The sequence below is a fragment of the Spermophilus citellus genome (genome assembly GCF_964194105.1).
Source record: "Spermophilus citellus genome assembly, chromosome: 7".
Taxonomy (NCBI): Eukaryota; Metazoa; Chordata; class Mammalia; order Rodentia; family Sciuridae; genus Spermophilus; species Spermophilus citellus.
Genome location: NC_138188.1, coordinates 35,187,742 through 35,210,729, shown reverse-complemented (window position 1 = coordinate 35,210,729; position 22,988 = coordinate 35,187,742). Strand labels below are relative to the sequence as shown.

Below are 22,988 nucleotides of genomic sequence, written 5' to 3'. Positions count from 1 at the left end.
AGCGCCAGCTATCACTGCTCCACCAGCACTCAGCCTCCCCGCGGCCCCACTTCCCCGGCGCCTGGACCTGACCTCCTGACTCGATTTTATGCACATCAAAGGTTACTCTTTGCAATGACAGATTGTCTTTATTCAAAACGTCTTTGTTCAACAAATGAACAGAGTAACGAGGTAAAATCCTTCTAGGTACATTTCCAAGACATCGTCAAAACATTTGTGATCATTAAGGATGTTTTTATTATTTTAATTTTTGTTCACCTTCTACTTCCTGACTTCATAACCCGACATTCTGTCTAAAAGTAAACTTAGGTCTCTAGGAGCACTGCTTTACACAAATAGCAAAGTGGGTCCTTTTTTTTTTTCCCTTTAAAGAAGCAAACACTATTATAGCATGGTTTTAAATAGAAATGTTTCCCTTTTTGTAGTTTTAAACTTTTAAGCTTTTCTTTCCCCCCACACATGAAGATTAAATGGTGCCTAGTTGTGTCTGATGGAAAAGTGGAGACCCAACTGTCTCTTTTCTTCAGGGGGGAAAAGAAAAAAATATATATATGCATATTCTAGATATAATACCAGGATCTGGGAGTTCCGAGTCCAAAGCCTATCCGAGGAGAGTGAAGGGGACATAAATAAAGCAAAACTGCCCACTTTTTTGTCCAAAGGGGGTACAGTCGGAGATTTGTTTGGGGAGAGTAGGGATGGGGCAGCTGTGTAGCTGTCATAATGTTTGCAAGTTTCTGCACCTGTCTGTGCCTTGGGTCCGGGAGGATGCCCCTCCCTTTCCCCTGGAAGAGAGAGGCAGAGTCTGGGTAGGGTAAGGGGCAGCAGCAGAGCTGACCCAGAGGCATCTGCAGGCCAGGGCTAGGCGCAGAGGACAGGGTGCAGACCCCGCTTCCAGGCCACCCTTTAGGTCCGGGCCAGGCTGGGGGTTACATGGCCGTGGCGTGGGCTGACGAATAAGGGTCTATGCCAGTCTTGGTCATGCCTGGGAAGAGGATGTAGGCGACGGGGGGCTGCAGGGTGGAGGCAGACCAGGCAGTACAGTTACAGGGCACCACGTAGCCGGGGTTGGTGGGGGACGGGTGCGTGTGCGTGTGCTGGCTGGGGCAGCTGAGGCTGCCGAAGGCGCCGTTCTGGTAGCCCAGGGTGGACGCGTAGGGCAGCGCGCTGGTGGCCAAGGTGTGGGGCACTTCACCCATCTTCTGGATGGCACTCGAGCTAAACTGCGCGGGGTCCAGCAGGGAGTAGGGCGCCGAGGCAGGCGGCAAGAAGGCCCGGGCTTTCTCGGGCGCGCTCAGGAGGCCGTCGGAGGCCCCCACGGGCAGGCCGGCCGCCTTGAGCGGGTCCGTGTCGCCCAGGTAGGGCAGGGGGAAGACATACCTGTCCTTCTTGAGCAGGTTCTTGGGCTTGCGCCGTGGCCGGTACTTGTAGTCAGGGTGCTCCTTCATGTGCTGGGCGCGCAGCCTTTTGGCTTCGTCGATGTATGGCCTCTTCTCTGCCTCCGACAGAAGCTTCCACTCGGCGCCTAGGCGTTTGCTGATCTCCGAGTTGTGCATCTTGGGGTTTTCCTGGGCCATCTTGCGCCGCTGGCCCCGGGACCATACCATGAAGGCATTCATGGGCCGCTTGATGTGGTCTGAAGGTTTGGACATGGTCCCGGCGGCTAGGCGGGCGGGGGTGGGGAGTGCAAGGGGCTCTGTGGGCGAGCCTGGGAGCGGTTGGCAGTCTGTCTTTCCGTCCTGAGCCGGGACTCTGAGCTCCCCTCTCCTTGGCGCAGCTGAGGGGAAGCCAGAGAGAAGAACTGATCCGGCAAAGTTCAGCTGATCATTCCAGTCCCAGCACCCAGGTAGCCCCCGGGGGGCGAACCGGGACAGGAGGGCGGGGGATGAGAGGGCTTTCGGCCGAGGGGCTGTGGGCACCTGAGACTGGGGCCCAAGTACCAGAGTCTCTGGGATTAAGTGGCCAGGTAATTTTCTGGAGAGGGCAGGAAGCTCCTCCTCTCCCTCTCCACCTTTGCCTTCTCTAGTTCCCTTCTCTTCTCTTGCGTCTCCGGCCGTGGCTCCCCCCTCCCCTGACTTCCCCGGAGCTGCCTTGCCTTAGCACTGCACCTGGCTGAGAATGCGGGGAGGCAGATGAACAGGAGCCAAAAGCGGCGAAGTTCAAAGGCGAGGTGGGCCCGGACAGCAAGCACTCTGACATAAGCGCGGGGCGGTGACTCCCCAACCTGGGCGCCAATCAGCTGCAGAGAAGGCGAGGGGGAGCACCTGCCAACGCGCGAGTAGAGGCTAGAGGGAGCGACACTGGTGGGGGCGGGGAGAGGTGTGAGAGAGAGAGAGAGAGAGAGACTGAAACCGAGAGAACACAGCGACTAAGCTCAGGACTGGCGATTTGGGCTCCACATTGTCTCTGGCACTGTCAAAAAATAAAATTCTTCGTGCCTCCTGTTTCTTTCCTGGTTGTGCCAGAGAGAATTAGGACTTGGAATACAAAGACGGGGGGCGGGGGTGGCAGCAAAGGGAGCTAGGGGAGAGCTCCTTTGATAAATAGGACAGCCTTGCCACGAAATGCAAGGACAGCATTTCCCCCCTTGTCAAAGATCCTTGGAAGAGGAAAAGAATATATCAAACTCAGGGTAAAAGCGAAATAAACTTTTTTTGCGCTAGATCTTCCGTTGTTCTTTGGCTGCGTTCACACAGAAGGGCCCTGCAGCTTGGGCTCCACCTCTGCCCCAGGGTGAGGCGTATCTCTGTGCCCCTGGGCATCAGAGCAGAGAGCTGAGTCCAGGCCATAAGGCCTCTCTTCGGGCAGCGCAGAGGGTCGAAATCCGGGTTGGTGAGCCCTTAACAGCACCGATCTGGTCTTCACTTTCGCTGAGAAAGTGTGTGTGTGTGTGTGTGTGTGTGTGTGTGGAAGGGGGGCGGGGGTGGAGGGATTCTTTCATGGTTCTTATTTATGTTATCATCATCATCATCATTCAGTAGTCTTATTATTCAACTCTCTTCCACAACTGTCCACCTGGAAGAGCAGCGTGGAGGTCCGGCATGGGGGCCTTCCTGATGCCCCTTCTGCACCCCTACAGGGAGTCTCTTCTCGGGCTGTACTCAAAACTAGGGTCGTTTTATCCCTGGGCGCCTCTTCCACCCAGAGAGGCTTCGAGACTCCAGACTCGTTTCTGGAGTCAGATGAGCATTCTTCGGGTAAAGAGGACGAAATAACCCGCAGAGCCAAACTGCGAGCCTGTTTCCTTTGAATAATTGCCTGCCCGATGTGAAATGCCCTTGGGGAAAATATTTATTAAATGGAAACCATTGTCCCACTCCCGGCAGGACCTGCGTATGTTCCGGGCTTATTGGCTTTTGCACCAGCTTCTCTCAGGAGGACAGGCCAGAAACGCACGCTGCTCTGTCGGCTTGAGGAGCTGGGGATGGGGGAAGGCGGCGGAGTGGGGGTGGGGAGAAAGGAGGCAGGGAGAAAAAGTCAGGAAGGGAGAATCTTTAGCATGCAATGTGTCAAGTTGGAGAACACCTTGCTTCTTCCTATGATTAGAAATAGGATGGGATTTTTCACCACTAGCTCTCAATTCAGAGTGGGGGGCGCTGTTCCCATTTTACAGATTAGGAAACTGAGATTGAGAAAAGCTAGGTGACTTGCCAGAATTAACTGCGAGGTAAATGGTGATGCTTGTTGTAAAGGATTTGAAACCACTGTTTTCCCCCCTATCCCGCCGGCATCACATCTGGGAATTCAATAGTGTTGCAGCCAAACTTGGAACCTTCAACTTATACCAGAGCGATTGAAAGATCTGCCTTGCAGATTAATTGCACCTGAGAACAGATCCTGCTCTTGATTCGTTTAGAAACCGACAGGTGCGGTTTCTCTGATCATATACGATCCGCGAAGGAGTTACCTCCAGGCGCGTTGGCGAGCAGGTCAGCAGCCTTTACTTTGAAACGCACTTTTCAGTCCAGTTGGGAGGAGTCGCAGGCAACCAATATGTAGTTCAGACCAGCAGTGCTGTGCGCGAGTTCAAGGACTTGCCGGAGATCGAAGTCCACCAGCCACTGATTCTAAGTCTACCGCAGAATCCCAGGGGCTCTGGGAAGGAATGAGAAATACTCATATATGCAGAGAGGTCCAGCATCCAGTGGGGACCCGCCAATCTCTCTCACCCTGAAACCCTCAGGGGATATGAAACCTATATCCAGAGGTTTGTGTTAATACAATCAACCTTTTGGAAACTGCTTAAGGAGGGGTCTGGAACAGGGTTCTAGGCACTTTTCTCTCCCCTGAGCCTCCAGACCAACTCCAGTCCCCCGCCCCCAGGCACTTCCGGGGCATGTGCACACTCTCCTATTTCCTTCTCCTAAGAGGGGCCGCGCTCCTCTGCAAGCCACTTGCACTTAGCCCTAGGTCGCAATCCAAGAACTATTCACAGCCTAAGAGCTATCCACAATCCAACGTGAATTAATATGGTGAGTGCGCGAAGGTGGCGATTTTTGCTCCGGAGCCACCTTACTTTCAGGAATTCGGGGGGCCTCAGACTACTTGGTCAGACTGACCCAATTAGGTATCTGCATTAACACTGAGCTTCTTGTCCTGGAGTCGTAAACTCCCCTGTAGGGCGCGTTCCTGGTCTTGAACTCACTTGCGTCCTAGGAGGAAGTAGCAGATTCACACACCACCTTCCGCAATGCTGCGTGGTCACGGGTTTATTCAAGACCCCTTAGCGGGCGGGGCTCGAGAGTTACCCAAACCTCTATTGCGCTGCTGCGCTGTTTTCTAATCTATTCTCCTCCAGGCCAAGACCACCAGGCAGCAGATCTCGAGGGGGGAACCCTGGGGAGAACCTGCAGTTTCTATCACTGCTAGAATGGGCGTTAGGACAGAGGTCGCCTAAAGGCACTTCTTGCTTTGTCCACAATCTGAAGTTTGGACCTCAGGCTGCCACTCCATTCTCCAGGTAGGAGATGTCCTTGGGATGAGTTTGTTTGTTGGTTTGTTTTTTTCCCTAGGTTTGCGTGGAGAATCAGCGCACACGCTCTACACACGCTTCTTTACTCAGCTCAATTACTTAAGACACCTGCCTTGGCCAGGTGTTTGAACACGTGAGCAAAAGAGATTCAGTGATCCTTCGCTGTTCCAATAAAAGTTAAGAAAGAGACCACGGAGGGAGGTCAGGAACTTATCCGCTTCCAGGATGAGCCTTCTATAGCCCAACTTCTCCCCTTTCGCCCAATACTTTCCTGTACATCAGCATCATTATAAGGCTATCATTGCCTCTCAGGAGACTTCTTTGATTCTACACTAGGCTAGAACCCCTATTCATACCCCTCATTCTTTCCCCAGACTGGTGTGCACACCTGTCGCATTCCATACAGACCCTCAAACTTGGATACCTGGCGGGCAGAGGCTGTGTGCTGTTCATCTTTGTGCTGTTCATCCCATCCTCGCACAACTCCGATCTCAGAAGGTAACTTATAAAACGTTTCCATCTGCCCAGACACAGGTAAAGTTTTCCAATAGATCTTTCCCTGCCTTAAGGCTCCGGGGACAAATTTCCAGACGCAGCCTATAAAACTGCACGAGGAAGTTGGGAGCTTCGAGGCCTTTCCCCACCTGCCTTGCCTCTACACTGGACATTACCTCCACCCAGCTCCACTCTGGTGGGTAGAAATCAACCCTCGGAGGCCTGTGGGACTGAGCAAGGCTGAGTACTGAGGGAAAGTTGCGCAGGCTGTGTCTTGGAGAATGTGGTTGCGGTTGCTGGTGGAGATAAAGAACCCAGATAGCTCAATACCTCGCCCGGGCTCTCCGCTGGGTTTCTGAAGAAGTCAGGAGAGGAGCCTGTGTGCCGGTGCTGAAGGTCCAGGCCCACTCATTGTTGCCCCTCAGGGAGAAACTGAGTGAGGCCATAGGTGCTGGTTACAAGGACCTTCCACGAGGCCTTGGCACCGGGTGGCTGCTGGGAGTGTGAGCAACAGGCAGATTCAGGCGTCTACTTGTGAAAGCATGAATCCTGCTCACCCCGTAGTGTAGACAACTCAGGAGCCACCATTAGAGTTGAAAAATTGATTTCAGGAAATAATGCCGTTTGGTCAAATCATACACTTTTAATTATTATTACCAAAATATTTTAAATACGTGGCACCCTGCTCTCTCCTATCCTCCCTCACCCCATTTTATGTTTTAAAATTCAGAAACCTCACAGTACCCCATCTCTACAGAGTACTCAGAAGGACTGAATGCTCCAGCCTTATTAAGTAAGACATTTCCTAGTAATTGCCTGGGGTCTTCTTTCCAAAACCCAGCCCTGTCCACTCCAGCATCTTAAAATTTTGTAAAATTCCATATGTCCCTCTAAGCAAAGACGGCACTGGAGGGCCTGGTTTCCACCAAGAAACAAAGAGAAACTGAACAAACTGTGGTTCCAGGACAGACACCTAGAGTGCCTGCAATGGAACACAGTTGCTATCCCCCAGCTGGCAGAGCTGGCAGAGCTGGGCTGAAGGACATTTGTACTTCAACATCTGAGCATGCCCAGCTAAGAAGACTTTTTGATGCTTCAAACTGCCTTAACATGAGTAGTTTACCTCAGGCAGGTCTGTTTGTAGGTGAGATCATGTGACTCACAGTTGCATAACTTCTTCACACATCTCCCAGAAAATGGAAGGGTGGGAGCAGGAGTAGGTCTTTGAAATCTCTTATCCATTTATTAATTTGACAACTGTTATGAGCACCACTGTATGCTCAGCACTGTGATAGGCGCTGGGATATATCAGGGAACAAGACCTACAAAGGCTCTTCTCCCATGGTAATTATTACAGCTCAACAGGAAAAGAGACAATAAACAAGGAACAAATTCTTGGGGTGATTTTTGGCTCTACCAACAAATAGCTGTGTCACATCAAGCAAAATTCTTAATCTGCCTGTGTTCTAATTTTCTAGCCTGCAATGCAGATATAATGGATTCTTATCAGGGCTAAGTGACTGTATATTTGAAATGCCCTTAGAACAATACTGGTCATATAAAAACTGCTCAATAAACGACCAGATTGTATTATTTTATCATTAAGTTCAAGGAATTAGGGGCTGGGGATGTGGCTCAAGCGGTAGTGTGCTCACCTGGCATGTGTGCGGCACGGGTTCGATCCTCAGCACCACATACAAACTAAGATATAGTGTCCGCCGAAAACTAACAAAAAATAAATATTAAAATTCTCTCTCTCTTTCTCTTAAAAAAAAGAAAGTTTTTAAAAAAAAGTTCAAGGAATTAACTTCAAATAGTGATAAGTGCTGAACTGTTAATCAGGATGAGGTGATACCAGTTAAAAAAGAATGGTCCTGTATACCTTGGGTGGTCAGGGACCTGGATACAAGAAGGAGCCAACCTAATGAAGGAAGGGGGAAATAGGCATGGTCATTCCAAAGAGGCAAAACTGGAAATGCCACTGCTGGAGAAGACCAGTCAAGGGCACCTGAAGGATTTAAGGAGCCCATGAGGCTGCAACCTGGCTTTGACCCTGAGGAGAGTATAAGGAAAAGGTAATCATTACAGCCCAACAGGAAAAGAGACAATGAACAAGGAACAAATTATTGGGGTGATTTTTGGCTCTACCAATAAATAGCTGTGTCACTTCAAGCAAAATTCTGAGTGAGTTTGGCAGCATCCAGATTATTCAAAGCCTTACAGACCCCATAAAGAGTTTGGTTCTATCATAATACGCTGGGAAGTCATCAGAAGTATTTAATAATAATAATTTTAACAATCATATAGTAAAATATTGGTCACTCTACTTGTGGAGGAATCTCACCTCTGACCAGAGGACAGAAGCTCTATAAAATGACTGATGGCCCCTTGGGGCCAGATTTTTGACCATCCCTTAAACATTAAAGGCACTTTGTTGAATGTTTTGGACTCTTTTAACCCCACCTTTACTTCAAGAAGTATAGGAACAAAACAAAGGATGATCACAGCTGCTTGCAATTCCAAAAACATGCCCATTACATCCTTAAGTATCAGTGACCAGCTGCGACACTGACACCTTCCCACTTCCCTCCAAGTGTAGCTCTCTTACTTCCCGGTGAGAAGTCAGAGAGGTTGATCCTTTAAAGTTGATCCTCCTCAAAGTTGATCCTTTCTGGAGAAACTGAGTCGACATTTAGACATTTTGAACATCTCAGTCTGAGAAATGCAGGTTTCACATATGAGCAAATGAGGTTTCTTAGGATTGAAAAAAAGAATCCCAGTTATTATTAAAAACAGGAAAGACTCATTTTATTTCTAAGAATAAAAGCTAAAGAGTGTCAACATTGTATGCCTCTGCCATGGGTTTTATTGTATCTAGGAATTTCACATGCATTGAGGCTCCTCTACCCACATTCTTCTAATGTAAGAATCCTTGGTCAGCTTTTATCCTAAACAATATTCTTTAAGGCTCTGTGTTTGCTTAGTGCAATTGGCCAAGTTATTGGAGCATACATTCTCTTGCCAGTTTTATCACAGATTACTCACTGCAGAGGATAAAAACAAACTTCTGGCAACAAGCCCCAGTCAAGGATCAGAACACCAGTTCCTCCTTTTGTGGCACCTGCCTCTGTCCCAAACCTAAACAGCAGGAGGTAGTAAAGCAGTTAGCAGTTCCAAGAGATGCTACATTAAACACGCTGATTTCATGTTCCTATTATTTCTTTAAAACATTTTTACATGTCCTAAAAGATCAACAATACTTCATATTTATTTAATAAGAGAGTCATTGAAATATTTGCTGAATGAGCTGGTGGCTAAGCAGAAAAAAAGCATAAAAAGACCTACCAAGATTGCTAATTACTGTGAAATTCTGGAAAAATTACTAACCACTTTTTCCTCACCTGCAAAATGGGGATAATAATACCATACTGGTTGCCTGTTGGGCCCTAAATTAGTTATTTATTGCTGTGTAACAAATCACCCCAAAACTTAGTGGTTTAAAAATGTTAATTTTCTTGCATAGTTTCTATGGGTTATGAATCCAGGAGCTGCTTAGCTGGGAATTTCTGACTCAGGGTTCTTATGAAGGAACAATTAAAATGCTTCCAGATTGCAGTGGTTGTAGGACTTGACTGAACTGGAGGGTCTGCTTCCAAACTCACTCATGTGGCTATTGGCAAGAGACCTGTTTCTTACTAGATGGGCCTCTCCCTAAAGCCTGCTTATACATGGCAGCTCAATTCCCCTTGTGCATATAGTCTGAAAGTGACCAAGAAGTCTGACCCAGTGTGGGAGGGGACTACACAAGACTCTTAGCACCAAGAGGGGATGATTGGCCTATCTTGGGGATGCCTACCACAGGCTTCAGCTGGGTAACAGGCTGAATAGAGTGCTGTAGGAAGCAAAACTCCATAATTCTAAGTTACAATCACTGGTTTTGTTCTTCCCAACATGGATCAGAGACAGCTCTTGACAGAATCATGCAGAGAACACCATTTAGTGCTCTGTCTCCCTCATCTCCTTTCTCCCACTTCCACTCCTCCAATGCAGTTCTATTTGTAAGTAGTTTTTTGGTTGAATCAATAATGTTTACATCATTACACTTATGCTAGTGTTCCCAGTCGAGCATTTTAGTATATTATGACTATCTTCCCTTTCCTATTTTCTAATAATTTTCACTTACTTGGTTTTCTTTGTAGCTGTTACTGATTCTCCCTACTCTTTCCTATAGCCTCTCACACAATTTCCCACAAGGCCACTGTCTTAGTCCATTTTGTGCTGCTGTAACAGAATTCTTGTTTGTGGGTAAATTAAAAAATAAGTTTATTTGTCATGGTTTTGGAGTCTGGGAAGTCAAAAATCAAGGTGCTGGCATCTGGAGAGGATTTTCTTGTTATACGTTAACATGGTGGAAGTCATGATAGATTGATGGAGAAAAACAAGTGCAAGAGAATGTGAAACTTTGCTTTAGCAGTAGTAACTGCTCCTTGTCCCAGAGGAATATGCTATAACCCCCAATGGATGCCTGAAACTACAGATGGTACTGAATTCTGTATGTACTATATTTTATTCTATCTGTCACACCTATGATAAAGTTTAGTTTATAGGGCTGGGGATATGGCTCAAGCGGTAGTGCGCTCGCCTGGCATGCGTGCGGCCCAGGTTCGATCCTCAGCACCACATACAAAACAAAGATGTTGTGTCTGCCGAAAACTAAAAAAATAAAAATAAAAAAATTAATTTATAAATTAGGCACATAGATTGATGACAATAACCAATAATAGAACAATTATTGATAGGACAATAAAATGGGACATTAATAAATAAAATGAAGAATGCTTGAACACAGACATCATGATAACCAAGAAGTCTCCTAAGATACTAAGGGGCAGGTCACATATAATATGGATATACTGGAGAAAGGGAAGATTGTCATCCTGGGGAGGATGTAGTAGGATGAGCAAGACTTCATCATGATACTCAGAACGGCATGCAATTTAAAACTTACATATTTACATTCCTGAAGTTTTTCATTTAGTATCTATGGACCATAGCTGACTATCGGTAACTGAAACTATGGAGAGTAAAGCCACAGATAAGAAGGGACAACTCTGTAATAAGTCCCTTTCTCAGTAACAACATTAATCCATTCATGAAGTCAGAGACCTCATGATTCAATCACCTTTTAAAGCTTCTACCTCCCAACATTATCACATTGGGGATTAAGTGTCTAACATAGGAACTTTGAGGAATACATTCAACCTCTGTAGTCAGTCCTGTCAGGCAATGAACTATTCCTGACTCTTCTTGGAGATATCCTTTCTGGTGGTCTTTTCCTTCTGGGTTGACTTCTTATTTTCTGTTTCTCACAGCTTACTCTTGTTTTCCTCTTATGTCTGGTTAGAGTGTACACTATAGTATTTTCGTCAAGGTGAAGAGACGGCATGACACTGGCAGTCTTCACCATGAGTGGGACTTGAGAGTTCAACTGCTCCAATGTGGAGAGGTGGCTTCTCTGCCTGGTGCATGGGTGTCTCCTTCATCTTCATGCAGAGCATTCCCTTCACTTCTTTCAAATGTATATAAAGTATCTTCACACCAATTTATGTCTTCACACATGTACTTTGGATAATGGTGTCCATCACATTCCACCATCCCTGCTAACCCCCTGCCCGCTAACTTTAGCCTCTACCCCTCTGCCCTGTCTAGAGTTCATCTATTCCTCCCATGCTCCCCCTCCCTACCCCACTATGAATCAATCTCTTTATACCAGAGAAAACATTCGGTATTTGTTTTTTGGGTATTGGCTAACTTCACTTAGCATTATATTCTTCAACTCCATCCATTTACCTGCAAATGCCATGATTTTATTCTCTTTTATTGCTGAGTAATATTCCATTGTGTATAGATGCCAATTTTTTTTTATCCATTCATCCACTTAAGGGCATCTAGATTGGTTCCATGGTTTAGCTATTATGAATTATGCTGCCATAAACATTGATGTGGCTGTGTTCCTGTAGTATGCTGCTTTTAAGTCCTTTGGGTATAGGTTGAGGAGAGGGATGGCTGGGTCAATTGGTGGTTCCTGATAATTTACATAAACTCTTTACATGCATTGTTTTATTTAATATGCAACAAGTCTAGGTGGAAAGATCCGTCATTTCCCTTATTTTGAAGATACTGAAATTGAAGCCCAAAAAGATTAGACAGGACTTGCCTAAAAAAGTCACAGAGATAGTAAGTAGAGCATCGAGGATTTGATTGTTGTCTCACCCGTGCTATCCCAACCGCCTTCAGTGTCACCCTGGGAGAACTTGGATGGCACCTAAGCATGGTTGGGAGCAGAGGAGAACTCTGTGGATCCTTGAGGGGTGGGTCTTCACAGAAGGATGTCTTGAACAGGGGTCCTGTTCTTTCATAAAACAGGGAAAGGTAGCATAGACTGAGGGAGGGAAGGAGGCACTTCAGGTAGGAAGGTATATCATTGGGGCAGGTATAGAGATGGGATGAAGGACTTACATGAATTGGAAAAAGGTAAAAGGCAAGGTGGACCAGATACCAATGACACTGGATCCCAGAATGAGGGGACTGATACTCTCAGATGAGCAGCCAGAACTGTGTGCTTTGGAGTGAGGAATGAAATTAAAAATAGGATTTTATGAAGTCTGGAATGAGAGTATCTTATAGATGGGTGGAAATAGGAAGAAATTGGAAGTTATTTGGTATTTATTTACTTTATTTATTCGGGGTAAGCAATTACAATGTGACTGTTTATGCAACATTTATTTCAATGAAGTCCCCTAAATTCTTACTTTTATCAGAAAGCAGAATGCCTGTTCTGCTGATGAGGACTTAGTTTGGTAGGTTATTATGGTTTGAACTGAATATATCTTTCAACAGCTCTTTGCTAAAAATATTTTTAGGTTTGTACTTATGATGCTAGAGTGGATTGATTCCCTTATCCACCTATATTCAAAGGCTAAATACAGTTGGATAAATTTAACTCTGATTAGCCTAGACTATAAGTCAGAGCAGTCCATTTGTAATTCTTGGATTATAATTTAAAAGATGATTTCAACCCTTGTATTTTATAGTACTTATTAAGCACTGAGACTCTCCCTTGTTTTTTTTTTAAACTTCCATAGTAGACACAAAATTATGAGAGAAGGACCACCTTGGAATGGCTTGGCAACCATCTCTTATGTACATGCATGCATGTCATGGGGCCAGGAATGATACCCAAGCCAGTCTGATCCTATGGTATCAGGCTACAACCCTAAAATACTTGTTTACAGATGTCTAATTGAAAGGCACATTTATTATATAGGTGAAGATGGATTTGAGCTGGGTAAGTAGGTTAGACTCCCAGCAATTCTTTATATGGTCTTGGTTGATGACATAGAATCATGTCCAAACCACACTCTTGCAATTCTCTAACTTACTAACATAAAGTCTGTGATAGACAATGCTGGTGACTCAGCCAACAGTCATTACCCTAGTCTTTCTTTTTAATAGGACCTTTACCTTTTCAATTCCTGAGATTGCTTAATTAAACTGATAGTAGACTTTCCATTTCCTCACCAGTGACGGTTTTAAAAGGGGGCATGTGATCCAGCCTGGCCAATGAGCAGAATTCTGCCCAGGGGTATTGCTCTGGAAGAGTTTTCTTTGGTCTTCAAATGAGTTGCAGAAGAAGAAATGACCCCCAAATTTCCTACTTCTGCACGTTGTTGTCTGCATGTCACTACTTCACCACTGCAATGAAGGCAACCCCCAGAGACCACAAGGGCAACTGGCCTAAGAGAAAATGTTGATAAAAAGAGGACGGAGGATGGGGAGAACCTTGCATCTTGGTAGCTTTGTAGAGTTGTAAAATCAACCAGCCTTGGAGCCCAACTATGAAACTTCCTATTGTATGAGATAATTAATTTTCTTTATTGTTTAAGTCTTTTCTGGTTAGGCTTTCTGTTGGTACAGCCAAAACCTCACTGTACGATAGCAAAGACCCCCATCTTCACCACCTCAGGTTGGGTCTGGATTTAGATTTAGCTGAATTTATACGACCATGGCTGAACTTTCACACGTAGAAGCTGAAGCTCTTTTGGTATGCACATCTGAATCTTCTCTGTATGGATTTTTCTGTTCAGCTATACTCTATTTTCACATACTTTAATATAGTAAAATTGTGATTATTTTTACTGGCTGGTTTATTTGGGTTGGCATCTGCTTGCAGTATAAATAATCCCTCCGTTTTGGAATCTAGGAGAAATAGAAGTGAACTACTTGATTCTTCCCATGATGATTTTGGGACAGCTGATACAGTTATCCCTTTACAACTTCTGGGGGAGCATGTAGTCCCAGTGGGATTGAGTGTTTTCCTCCTTATCTCCTACCTTAGGGTGGCAGATTTGGTCCTATACTATGGTCCAACTGCCTGCTGCTGCTTACTCATCTCTCTCTCTCTCTCTCTCTCTCTCTCTCTCTCTCTCTCTCTCTTTCTCTCCCTCCCTCCCTCCCCCCTTCTTCCTTCTTTTCTTCTCTTTCATCATTTATCATTCTCACTACACTTCCTCCAGTGACTAAAGATGCTTCAAACTCCAGCCATTTCACCTGTTAGGTCTCCCTTAGTACTTCTCTATACCCAAACTTGGATGATTTACCCCATCTTTTCTTTCTCTCATAGCTGCAGAGACTGAATCATTCCTGCATCTCATTGCTCTAGGGCTCTTCATATTAACTTGTCTTTTGCAAAGATGTCATCCTTTCTGCCTATAGATAGGCACTGTTCCGTTGTCCTGTGGCAAATAGAAGTCAACTGAACTGGCTCCTCAGTGTGTCATCCTGTGGCCCCTCTTTCCTTTACAAAATATTTCATGATTTTGCATTCTGGGAGGAATAGGAGTGTGCTTTGCTGATTTTCTCTCTGTAATGATCTTGAGTAGGAGGTACAGCTCTTGGTGTCTAGAATGGCAGGTCCAGACTTTGGACTACATGTCTTCCTTGAAACTCCAGCCCAAGTATTTTAGTCAGCTTTCTTGTTTCTGGGTCCAAAAGACCTGAAAAGAATTAACTTAAGGAGGAAAATTTTATTTTGGCTCAGGATTTTAGAGGTTCTGTCCATGGTCAGTTGACTCCATAGCTCTGGGCCTGAGCAGAAGGGCATGGTGCAGGAAAGCTGCTCAAGGCATGGCAACCAGGAAGCAGAGAGAGACAGACAAAATATAAACCCCAAAGGCGTGCCCCGGGTGACCTACTCCCCCAGTCACACCTTACCTGCCTATAGTTACCACCCAATTAATCAATATCAGTGCCTCAATCCACTGATTAGGTTACATCTGTCATAATCAAATAATTTCACATCTGAACATTCTTGCATTGTCTCATACATGAATTTTTGGGGACACCGGATATCTAAACTACCTGGAGTCCTGTATTCTGTTCCCTATGTACACTGATTACAAAGATGAACTGGCAAAGGCCGTCAGGTACTCTGAATCACAAGTCCATGTCCTTTCTCAGCTCTGCTTTCTCCTGACCACTGTGAACCCCTTAGAAGCTGTTTTCCATCCTCTGCTCTTTCTCCAGAAGGCCCTGTCCAGCCCTCCTATGCCTTCCTTTGCACTTCCTTCCCAGGAGAGCCCAACAGTGTACTGAGAACCTATTGGCTGAGTTCAGAGGAGTTTCTAGCCAAGAATAGTCTTGTTAACCTTGTTGCATATAAAATTCTTCAGGGTCCTTTACTGAATAGCTCAATGGATGTTTGATGAATGAACTCCAAGTTGTCTTCTGATCTGACCTCTTCCCCAAGTTCCAGTCCTGTCTTTGTGCTAGGCAGGCATCTCCATGTGGGTGTCTGAACATTGTTCTAATTAATTCCTTCTGGCCAAAGTTCTCTCCTGCCATGCTGAGCCCCCATGTTTTTTCCTTCTTCATTTAAACCTGTGGTATCATCATCATTCTTCTCTTTCCCTCTCTTATTGGCTGCCAACCACTGAGACTTGTCTGTTCTTTCTTCTTTATGCCCAACCATTCATCCCTCCTGTTCTTTTACCATCTTCAGCATTCCTGCCTGAACTGAATTGATTTTCTCTTTGATTCTTACTATTCTACACAATATGAGAGCTGCTTTCCTGGTTCATAGATCCACTTGGTCTTCCCCTGTCCCCCTCTGGTTAGGGAAGGGACTTTCCGATCAGTTCATCTGTCATTCCAAGGTTCTGGGACTGTTAACTTTGGGGATTTTAGGAGATGATGGGCTAGCTGGGAAGTGGAGGTCCTGGCAGCATCCTCAGGTTAATGGCACTGAGCACAATTCTACTTGCTCCCAGCTCCTCGGTTATTGAGATTGGTTGTTTCTCAATCTCCCCTTAACTAGGACTGAATGAATTTCACCTTTCCAAGTGTTTCAGTTACCCCTTATTTCTCCTACCCTCTTTTCTCCCACTGGGTCCAACCTTGTTTCAGGTAATAGAAAAAACCTCTCTGGACAAATAAGCACTCAGATCCTCTGTCATCTGCTTTGAGACATTTAGTTTTTGAAGTTTCTCCCAAGTAAGTGACTCTCAAGTAGCCTCAAGACACCTTCAAGAGAGGAGGGGAAAGGGAAATGTGTGAAATACAGAACAGTTACTAAGGGAAAGAATCATGCCCCTCTTACATGACTCCCTCTGTCTTTTCTTTCTTTTCTTTAACATTTTTTATTTTTTGGAAGTAGTTGGAAACAATACCTTTATTTTATTTATTTTTGTTTGGTTCTGAGGATCAAACCAAGGGCCTCACATGTGCTAGACAAGAGCTCTACCGCTGAGCCACCACCCCAGCCCCTCTCTCTGTCTTTTCAATTTCAGTTTCCTAAGTTATAAAACATAATAATGCCTTTCTCCAGGTTGATACAAGGATAAAGAAGGAATTACTATCTAAGCAATAGCCTTGGCTTGGAGCAAGGAAGGAGTAGAATAAAATATAGTAATTTCCTCATTATTCCTCTTCCTCACCCTGGCTATAGATTTCCTCCTGACACTCACCCCAAAGTGCTCCATTGCCTAGTCCCGATCTGAGTCACATGACCCACCTGTGTGTAAAGCATGCTGGGAATTGTGATCTTTGGGAAGATTGCAATGTTCCTAATATTCTCTAACTATGGAAAAATTGAAGATAGATGCTAGGAGACAATTAAAAGTCTTTGTTTAACCATCTTAGTGACTTTCTCCTCTTTTTTTCCACAGGCACAGAATTTTAACAAGAAGTTTATAAGAATTACTTATAGTGATAAAGGCACACATATATCTCCCTCCTTGGGTCTTCTAGCAAAGCCCACCTTTTAATCCACAGGTAGGTAGGGAAAATTTATAGCTTCCTTTGCACATGGAGGAGCATGACACAGTTTTGGACAGTGAGACCATGAGAGATCACCTAAGAGAGGTCTGCTGAGAAATAATCTTCCTCTCTCATGAAAAGAGAAATTCTAGTGGACATCTCTGGTGCACCACTTCCAAATCCCCCCAGTCCCTCTGTTCAGGCAACCAGCTCTATGCAAGCCAGTTCCTGTGTGCAGGTGCAGCCTGATGGGACCTCACCTTTGAACTCTCTCCTGCATTTCTCACTCCTGTCCTGAATCTGTACCCCAAGAACCCATGGGAACCCTGCTCTCTGTCCTTATGCACCTGGTAGTGTGGAGGAACTAAATGCCTCTGAAGCAAACCTTGACCACTTGGATGCCTGAGGAGATAAATCTTTCCTCCTCTGTTCTTCTCAGTGGACAATTATGACATTCATTTCGTAAGGATCTTCAGAAACTCCTAATGAGTTTGGGCACTAGTATCTCACAGTGTTGGCCACTTCAATAATGCCTTCTCTTATTGGCTTTCTCTTCATTTCCATTGCATTGCTCATATCCTAAAACTCTTATTATTTATTAGAAAATCATATTGCCCAATCAATTACCTGAGTCTCTGCTTCAGGCTCTGCATTCAGAACAAAACAGACTAAGAGAATCTTTGAGGAGAAATACCTTTCTCTCTCTGCTTCTTCTCTCCCCTCTTCCTTTCTCTTTTCTTCTTGTTGTCAGCAATCAATTTGTGACCATGACGAGAAAGTAAAGAGAATCATTGAGAAGCTAATCTCGAGTTCTCACATCTGTGAACCACCAGATCCACTTGGAAATGATCATGATATGTGAGAAAAATGAACTACATTGTTTAAACCATTTTTAGTTAAATATGATGGAATTTTCAGCTGAAAGTATTCTAACAACAAATGTCCATAAATCCATCTGATGACTATATAATACTATCATATATATTTAATCACTATTGTTTTCCAAAAGCATGTTTATTTAAAAGGATCTACTGGGTACCATTATTATTCCTTTCTCTTGCAACCAAAGCCCAGGGAAAGTTAACTCCACTCCCAACTCCAGGGATGAGCTTGATCTGTCCCAGTCTAATCCTAATCTCTGCTCATAATTAGTCCAGAAATGGGCTGTGAACATATTTAACACAATGAATCTTGAGAAAAGTTTTCCAGGAGGCTTCTGGGGACAATTTCCTTTGTTTAAAGGAGAATTATGGGAAGAGACAACCATGCTATTTCTGATCTGCGGCTGAACATGATACCTGGGGTGCCACAACTGTTTTTCATCCAGACCCAGGGTGAACCCCACGTGAGGATGCAGAATGGTATGGGGGCAATCCCTTGAATTGATGATGACCATGCTGATCTGGTGAATCCTCTATGAAGTCCTTCCTCTGGATTCTGTGTTTTATAAGATAAAACATATAAATATCCTTATTGTTACATCCAGGTGTGTTTAGGTGTCTGTGGCTTACTGTTGAAAGCACTCTGTTTCAAACCATTACAGAATTTAGTGACATTTTCTGTTCCACATTTTCTCAGTTTATAGGTACTCAAAGTACATCCCCAAACATGCTGAGATCTCTGAAGTGGCTGGGTATTAGAAAGAGTCTGCATCTTCCAAGGGGTTAAAGATGGCTGATTTAGAACATCTTTCAACCTTAGTGCACCCTTCTTATTATTTGCCTCTTCTCCATTTCTGTTCCCCCAAGGACCAGAAAGCCTTTAAGATTAAGAAACAAGGAACTAATGTGGGCATTGACACACTACTTTTGCCAGTGGGAGAGACATGGCTTATCCACAGGAGGGAGATTTCTCGGAGCAGAACTTGGCTCTTGGTGACCACCCAGTAAATGATTGTTGCATTTGATGAACTTTACAGGAAAGATGAGAGGGAGTCTTTGTAATTGCTTACTGGAATTGCCTGGTTGTGGTAGAAAATTAAAGTAAGTTAGATCAAATTAAAAACCCAAGTAAATAAAATTTAATATCCATTAAAATACTTTGTTCTCACCATATGACCCAGCTATACCTCTCCTTGGTATTCTTCTTAAAGATTAAAGTCATCATATTATAGTGATACATTCATATAGCAGCACAATTGACAATAGCCAAACTATGGCACCAACTTAGGTGTTCATCAGTGGATGAACACACACACACACACACACACACACACACACACACACACCATGGGTCTTTATTAAGACATAAAGAAAAATGAAATTATATCACTTGCAAGAAAATGGATGAAACTGGAAAACATTATGTTAAACAAAATAATCCAAATATAGAAGGTTAAGGGTTGTATGTTTTCTCTCCTAGATGGAAGATAGAGAGGAAAAAGGAAAAGAAAACTGTGTGTGTTGGGGCATGATTTCAAAGGGAAATCAGTAAACTGGGGGGTGAGTGGATAAGAGGGAGGGGAAGTGCTGGGGATTGATATTGGCCAAGTCATATTGTTATACTGTGTGCATGTATGAATATGTAATAACAAATTGAGAAAATCCAATTTGTTCTAAGCACTTGATGTGTGCAAAACATCATGGTTGGTGCTGTGTGGGTTGCTATGGTATAAAGCTCATATCTCAGCAGTCAAAATCTAAAAGTAGTTATGACATGTAAAAGTATCAGTAAAAAGAGTTACATGATGCTCCAGGATACATGCTGATAGTCTAACCAATAAGTGAAACTGCAGCAAAGAGCTAATGGCCCTTCAGGTGATGTTGAGATCCCATGATTCTACCTGGAAGAGATTTTTCTGTTGTTGCCACGGATGTATGATGATGTGAGGGGAAAAAAAATAAAAAGAAGTGTATCACATTAGATTGGGTAGAGAGAAGTGATGGGAGGGGAGGGGAAGGGTAGGGGGGATAGGAAGGGCAGCAGAATAAAATAGACACTAGTATTGCTATATGTATATACATGACTGTATGACCAATGTGATTCTGCAACCTGTACACTCAGAAAAATGAGAAATTATACCCCATTTGATTCAAATGTATGATATGTCAAGATCAATGTACTGTCATGTGTAACTAATAAAAAATATTAAAAAACAAAACAAAACAAAAAAAGAAATCAAATCTCTATATTGGTTAAGAATGGAACACATGGCAGATGTGGTCCTTAGCACAGGTTTCCCAAGGTATACAGACACCAGCTCCACCAAATTTATTGTCACAAGGGTCCTGAAGTCTGATTGATTCTTTTAAGAAATTCTAGGTTAAAAGTAAGTATAAGATTTATTTGCTTCAGATTTTCCATGGCTTTTGATATGCCAATGGACACCATGAATCTTTGAGAAAACAATACTGTATAAATCTTCTCAATTTATTTGGCCACAGAGTTCCTTCTTCCGTGGTCTGGTCTAGTGGTATATGTTTTGAGGAACATGGCTGCAGCTGAGATAATGATAGGATCCAGTAAAGTTGAAATACCTTCAACTGGAAATGGTGGGTTCTCTCACAGGAACATGAAATATCACATATTTATTATTAGGATCAGCTGACTCTGTTCTCTCTTATTTCTGACAATGTACCCTGTTTAGAAATGGCACCTGTTTGGGGGGAATGATGCTAGCTACAGGACCAGTTTCTCTAAATTTTACTGAAGTCTGTGCTCCCTTCAAGCATAACCAGTGTGCTTTCCCTAACCACCTTAGAACTAGAAAGCTACTTGCGTTTTTCCAGAACAGTACTTGACACCAGCAGGGATAAATGCTTCTATAGAGAAGGCCCAGATTCTTTTCCTTTGACTATGATCTTCTGCCCTCTAGATTTCCAAAGATTCTTATGTCCCAAAGTCTAGGAAGACTTTGACTGGTCTGTGGTAGTGGTGAAATCTTTACTTATGTGGATGAGAAGCACAAGTGAAGAATGTCCCCAAACCTCACCAGTGGGGCTTTGGGTTACATGGATTATTGATTACATCATAAATCTGCTAAGATCACAAAAGTATACAGCTGTAAAACCAAGAACTCTTAATGATATAACAAAATATTGAAGTTTTCCACAGGGGGCCTAAGTCACTCAATAGTGTTATAATAGTTAATTGAGGAGACGGATGAGTTAACCACTCATTGTCATGACACAATCCATAACTGGTGATGTGGGACAGCAAATAAATAAGCCAAGGTCTAAAAACAACAACAAGAACAAGAACAACAAACCAAACAAAATGAAAATTCCAAAGCAATAGAAGTCTCAAAATTTAGGCAGATTGAAATCTGTGCAGTTACTGATGGCTAACAAGTGTGGCTTCCTCACGTTTCAAGGGTAAGTGCCAGAAGCAGTGCGTTGCAGGCAGCCACTGTAGGTAGACCCAGCGGAGTCACTCCCCAGGAGAATAACCTCTAGCAAGGCAAAAAAGGAAAGTGATATGCTAGCCATGGGCCATGTTTAAACTGATGTAACACTGAAACAAGAGAAGAGGGGAAACCAGTATTCATGTTATCCAGAACAATAGTTTCCAAATATAAACAAGCTTTGTGTGTGTGTGTGTGTGTGTGTGTGTGTGTATGTGTGTGTTGTGTATTAGAAAAAGAAAAAAAAAAGAATTATGTGGTGAGTTTTTTTTATATATATTTAAAATGTAAGGTGTAAATTACCAGAGAAATGCACATTAAATCATGAGACATGAGACATGGGGCTGGGGGCTGTGGCTCAGTGGTAGAGTGCTTGCCTGGCACATGGGAGACACTGGATTCAATCCTCAGCACCACATAAAAATAAATAAATAAATAAATAAATAAATAAAATAGAATAAAAATATTATGTCCAACTACAACTGAAAAAACATTTAAAAAAATCATGAGATACTACCTCACACTCATTAGGTGGCTGTTACTAAAGGATGAAAGGTCAGAGTGTTGGCAAGGGTGAGAGCAAGAGAACCCTTACACACTTTTGGCAGGAATGTAAATTAGTCCCATCATTAGAGAAAACAGTGTGGGGGTTGCTCTAACAATTAAAAATAGAGCTAATATTTCATTCAGAAATCCCACTTCTGAGTAGACAAAGGAATGAAATTGGTGTATGTTGAAGAGAGAGCTGTGTTCCATGTTCACTGTAGCATTATTCACAATAGGCAAGATGTGAAGTCAACCTAAGTGTCCATAAATGGATGAATGGTGTTGGGTTGGGTGCAGCTCAGTGATGGAGTGTGTGCTTAGCATGCATAGGGCCCTGGGCTCAATCCCTGGCACCTTCCAAAATGTGGTATATATGTACAGTGGAATGATTTTCAGCCTTTAAAAAGAAGAAAGGAAGGAAATCTATCATTTGCAATAACACTGATACACTAATGAAACATTATATTATACTAAGTGATATTATATTAAGTGAAATAAACCAGGAACAGAAAGACAAATACCATATGACTTCACTTATATGTAACATCTAAAAAGTTGAACTCACAGAAATCCAGAGTAGAATAGATTTCTACACTGAGCTACATCCCCAGCCTAGATGTTGTTCAAATGATACAAAATTTCCATTAGATGGAGGAATAAGTTCAAGAAATCTGTTGTATAATATAGTGACTATATGTAGTTAATAGCAACTTATCCTATTCTTGGAAATAGCTAAGAATATAGATTTTACATTATCTTACCATCAAAATAATATGTGATGTGATGCATATGTTAATGAACTCAATAGCCATTATACAATGTAATCATATTTCAAAGCAATATGTTGTACATGATAAATAGAATATTTTTGAATCAGGGTTTCACCATGTTACCTAGGTTGGCCTCCAATAGGCATATGCAATTTTATTTGTCAATTGAAAAAATAAAATTTAAAGTATAAGAGTACATTGTTTCCTAATTTTCCTAAGGTGTTCATGTCCTTGGTCAGAAATGACAGTAGATAGAGTGGGAATTTTTATGTTTTGTTCATTGTTTTGTTTTAATATATTTGGCAAATAAAAAAGCTATTAAGTTATTAATGCTATTAACTTATTAAGTTATCTGTGATATTGCTGCCTAATAAGTACAAGTTATGAGTTATAAAATCATATTTTTTCCTGGTAAAGAATTTGTTATGCCAGGTGTTTTTTTCCCCTTGTGCTTTATCTGAAATCATACCACCACACATCCAGAAACCACTACTCCAGAGCACACAGAGAGCTTGATGGAGAGTTTTGTGTTAGCATATGCCTGTAA

The 22,988-nt window shown here is 43.3% G+C and overlaps 1 protein-coding gene across 1 annotated transcript; it reads right to left on the bottom strand.

Moving 5' to 3' along the window:
• Nucleotides 1-929: 929 nt before the first annotated feature.
• Nucleotides 930-1,652, bottom strand: SOX14 (SRY-box transcription factor 14; the record flags this gene model as incomplete). Its single annotated transcript, XM_081302073.1, has 1 exon — nucleotides 930-1,652. The coding sequence occupies one exon, from the start codon at nucleotides 1,650-1,652 to the stop codon at nucleotides 930-932; it is 723 nt and encodes a 240-aa protein (XP_081158199.1).
• Nucleotides 1,653-22,988: the final 21,336 nt, after the last annotated feature.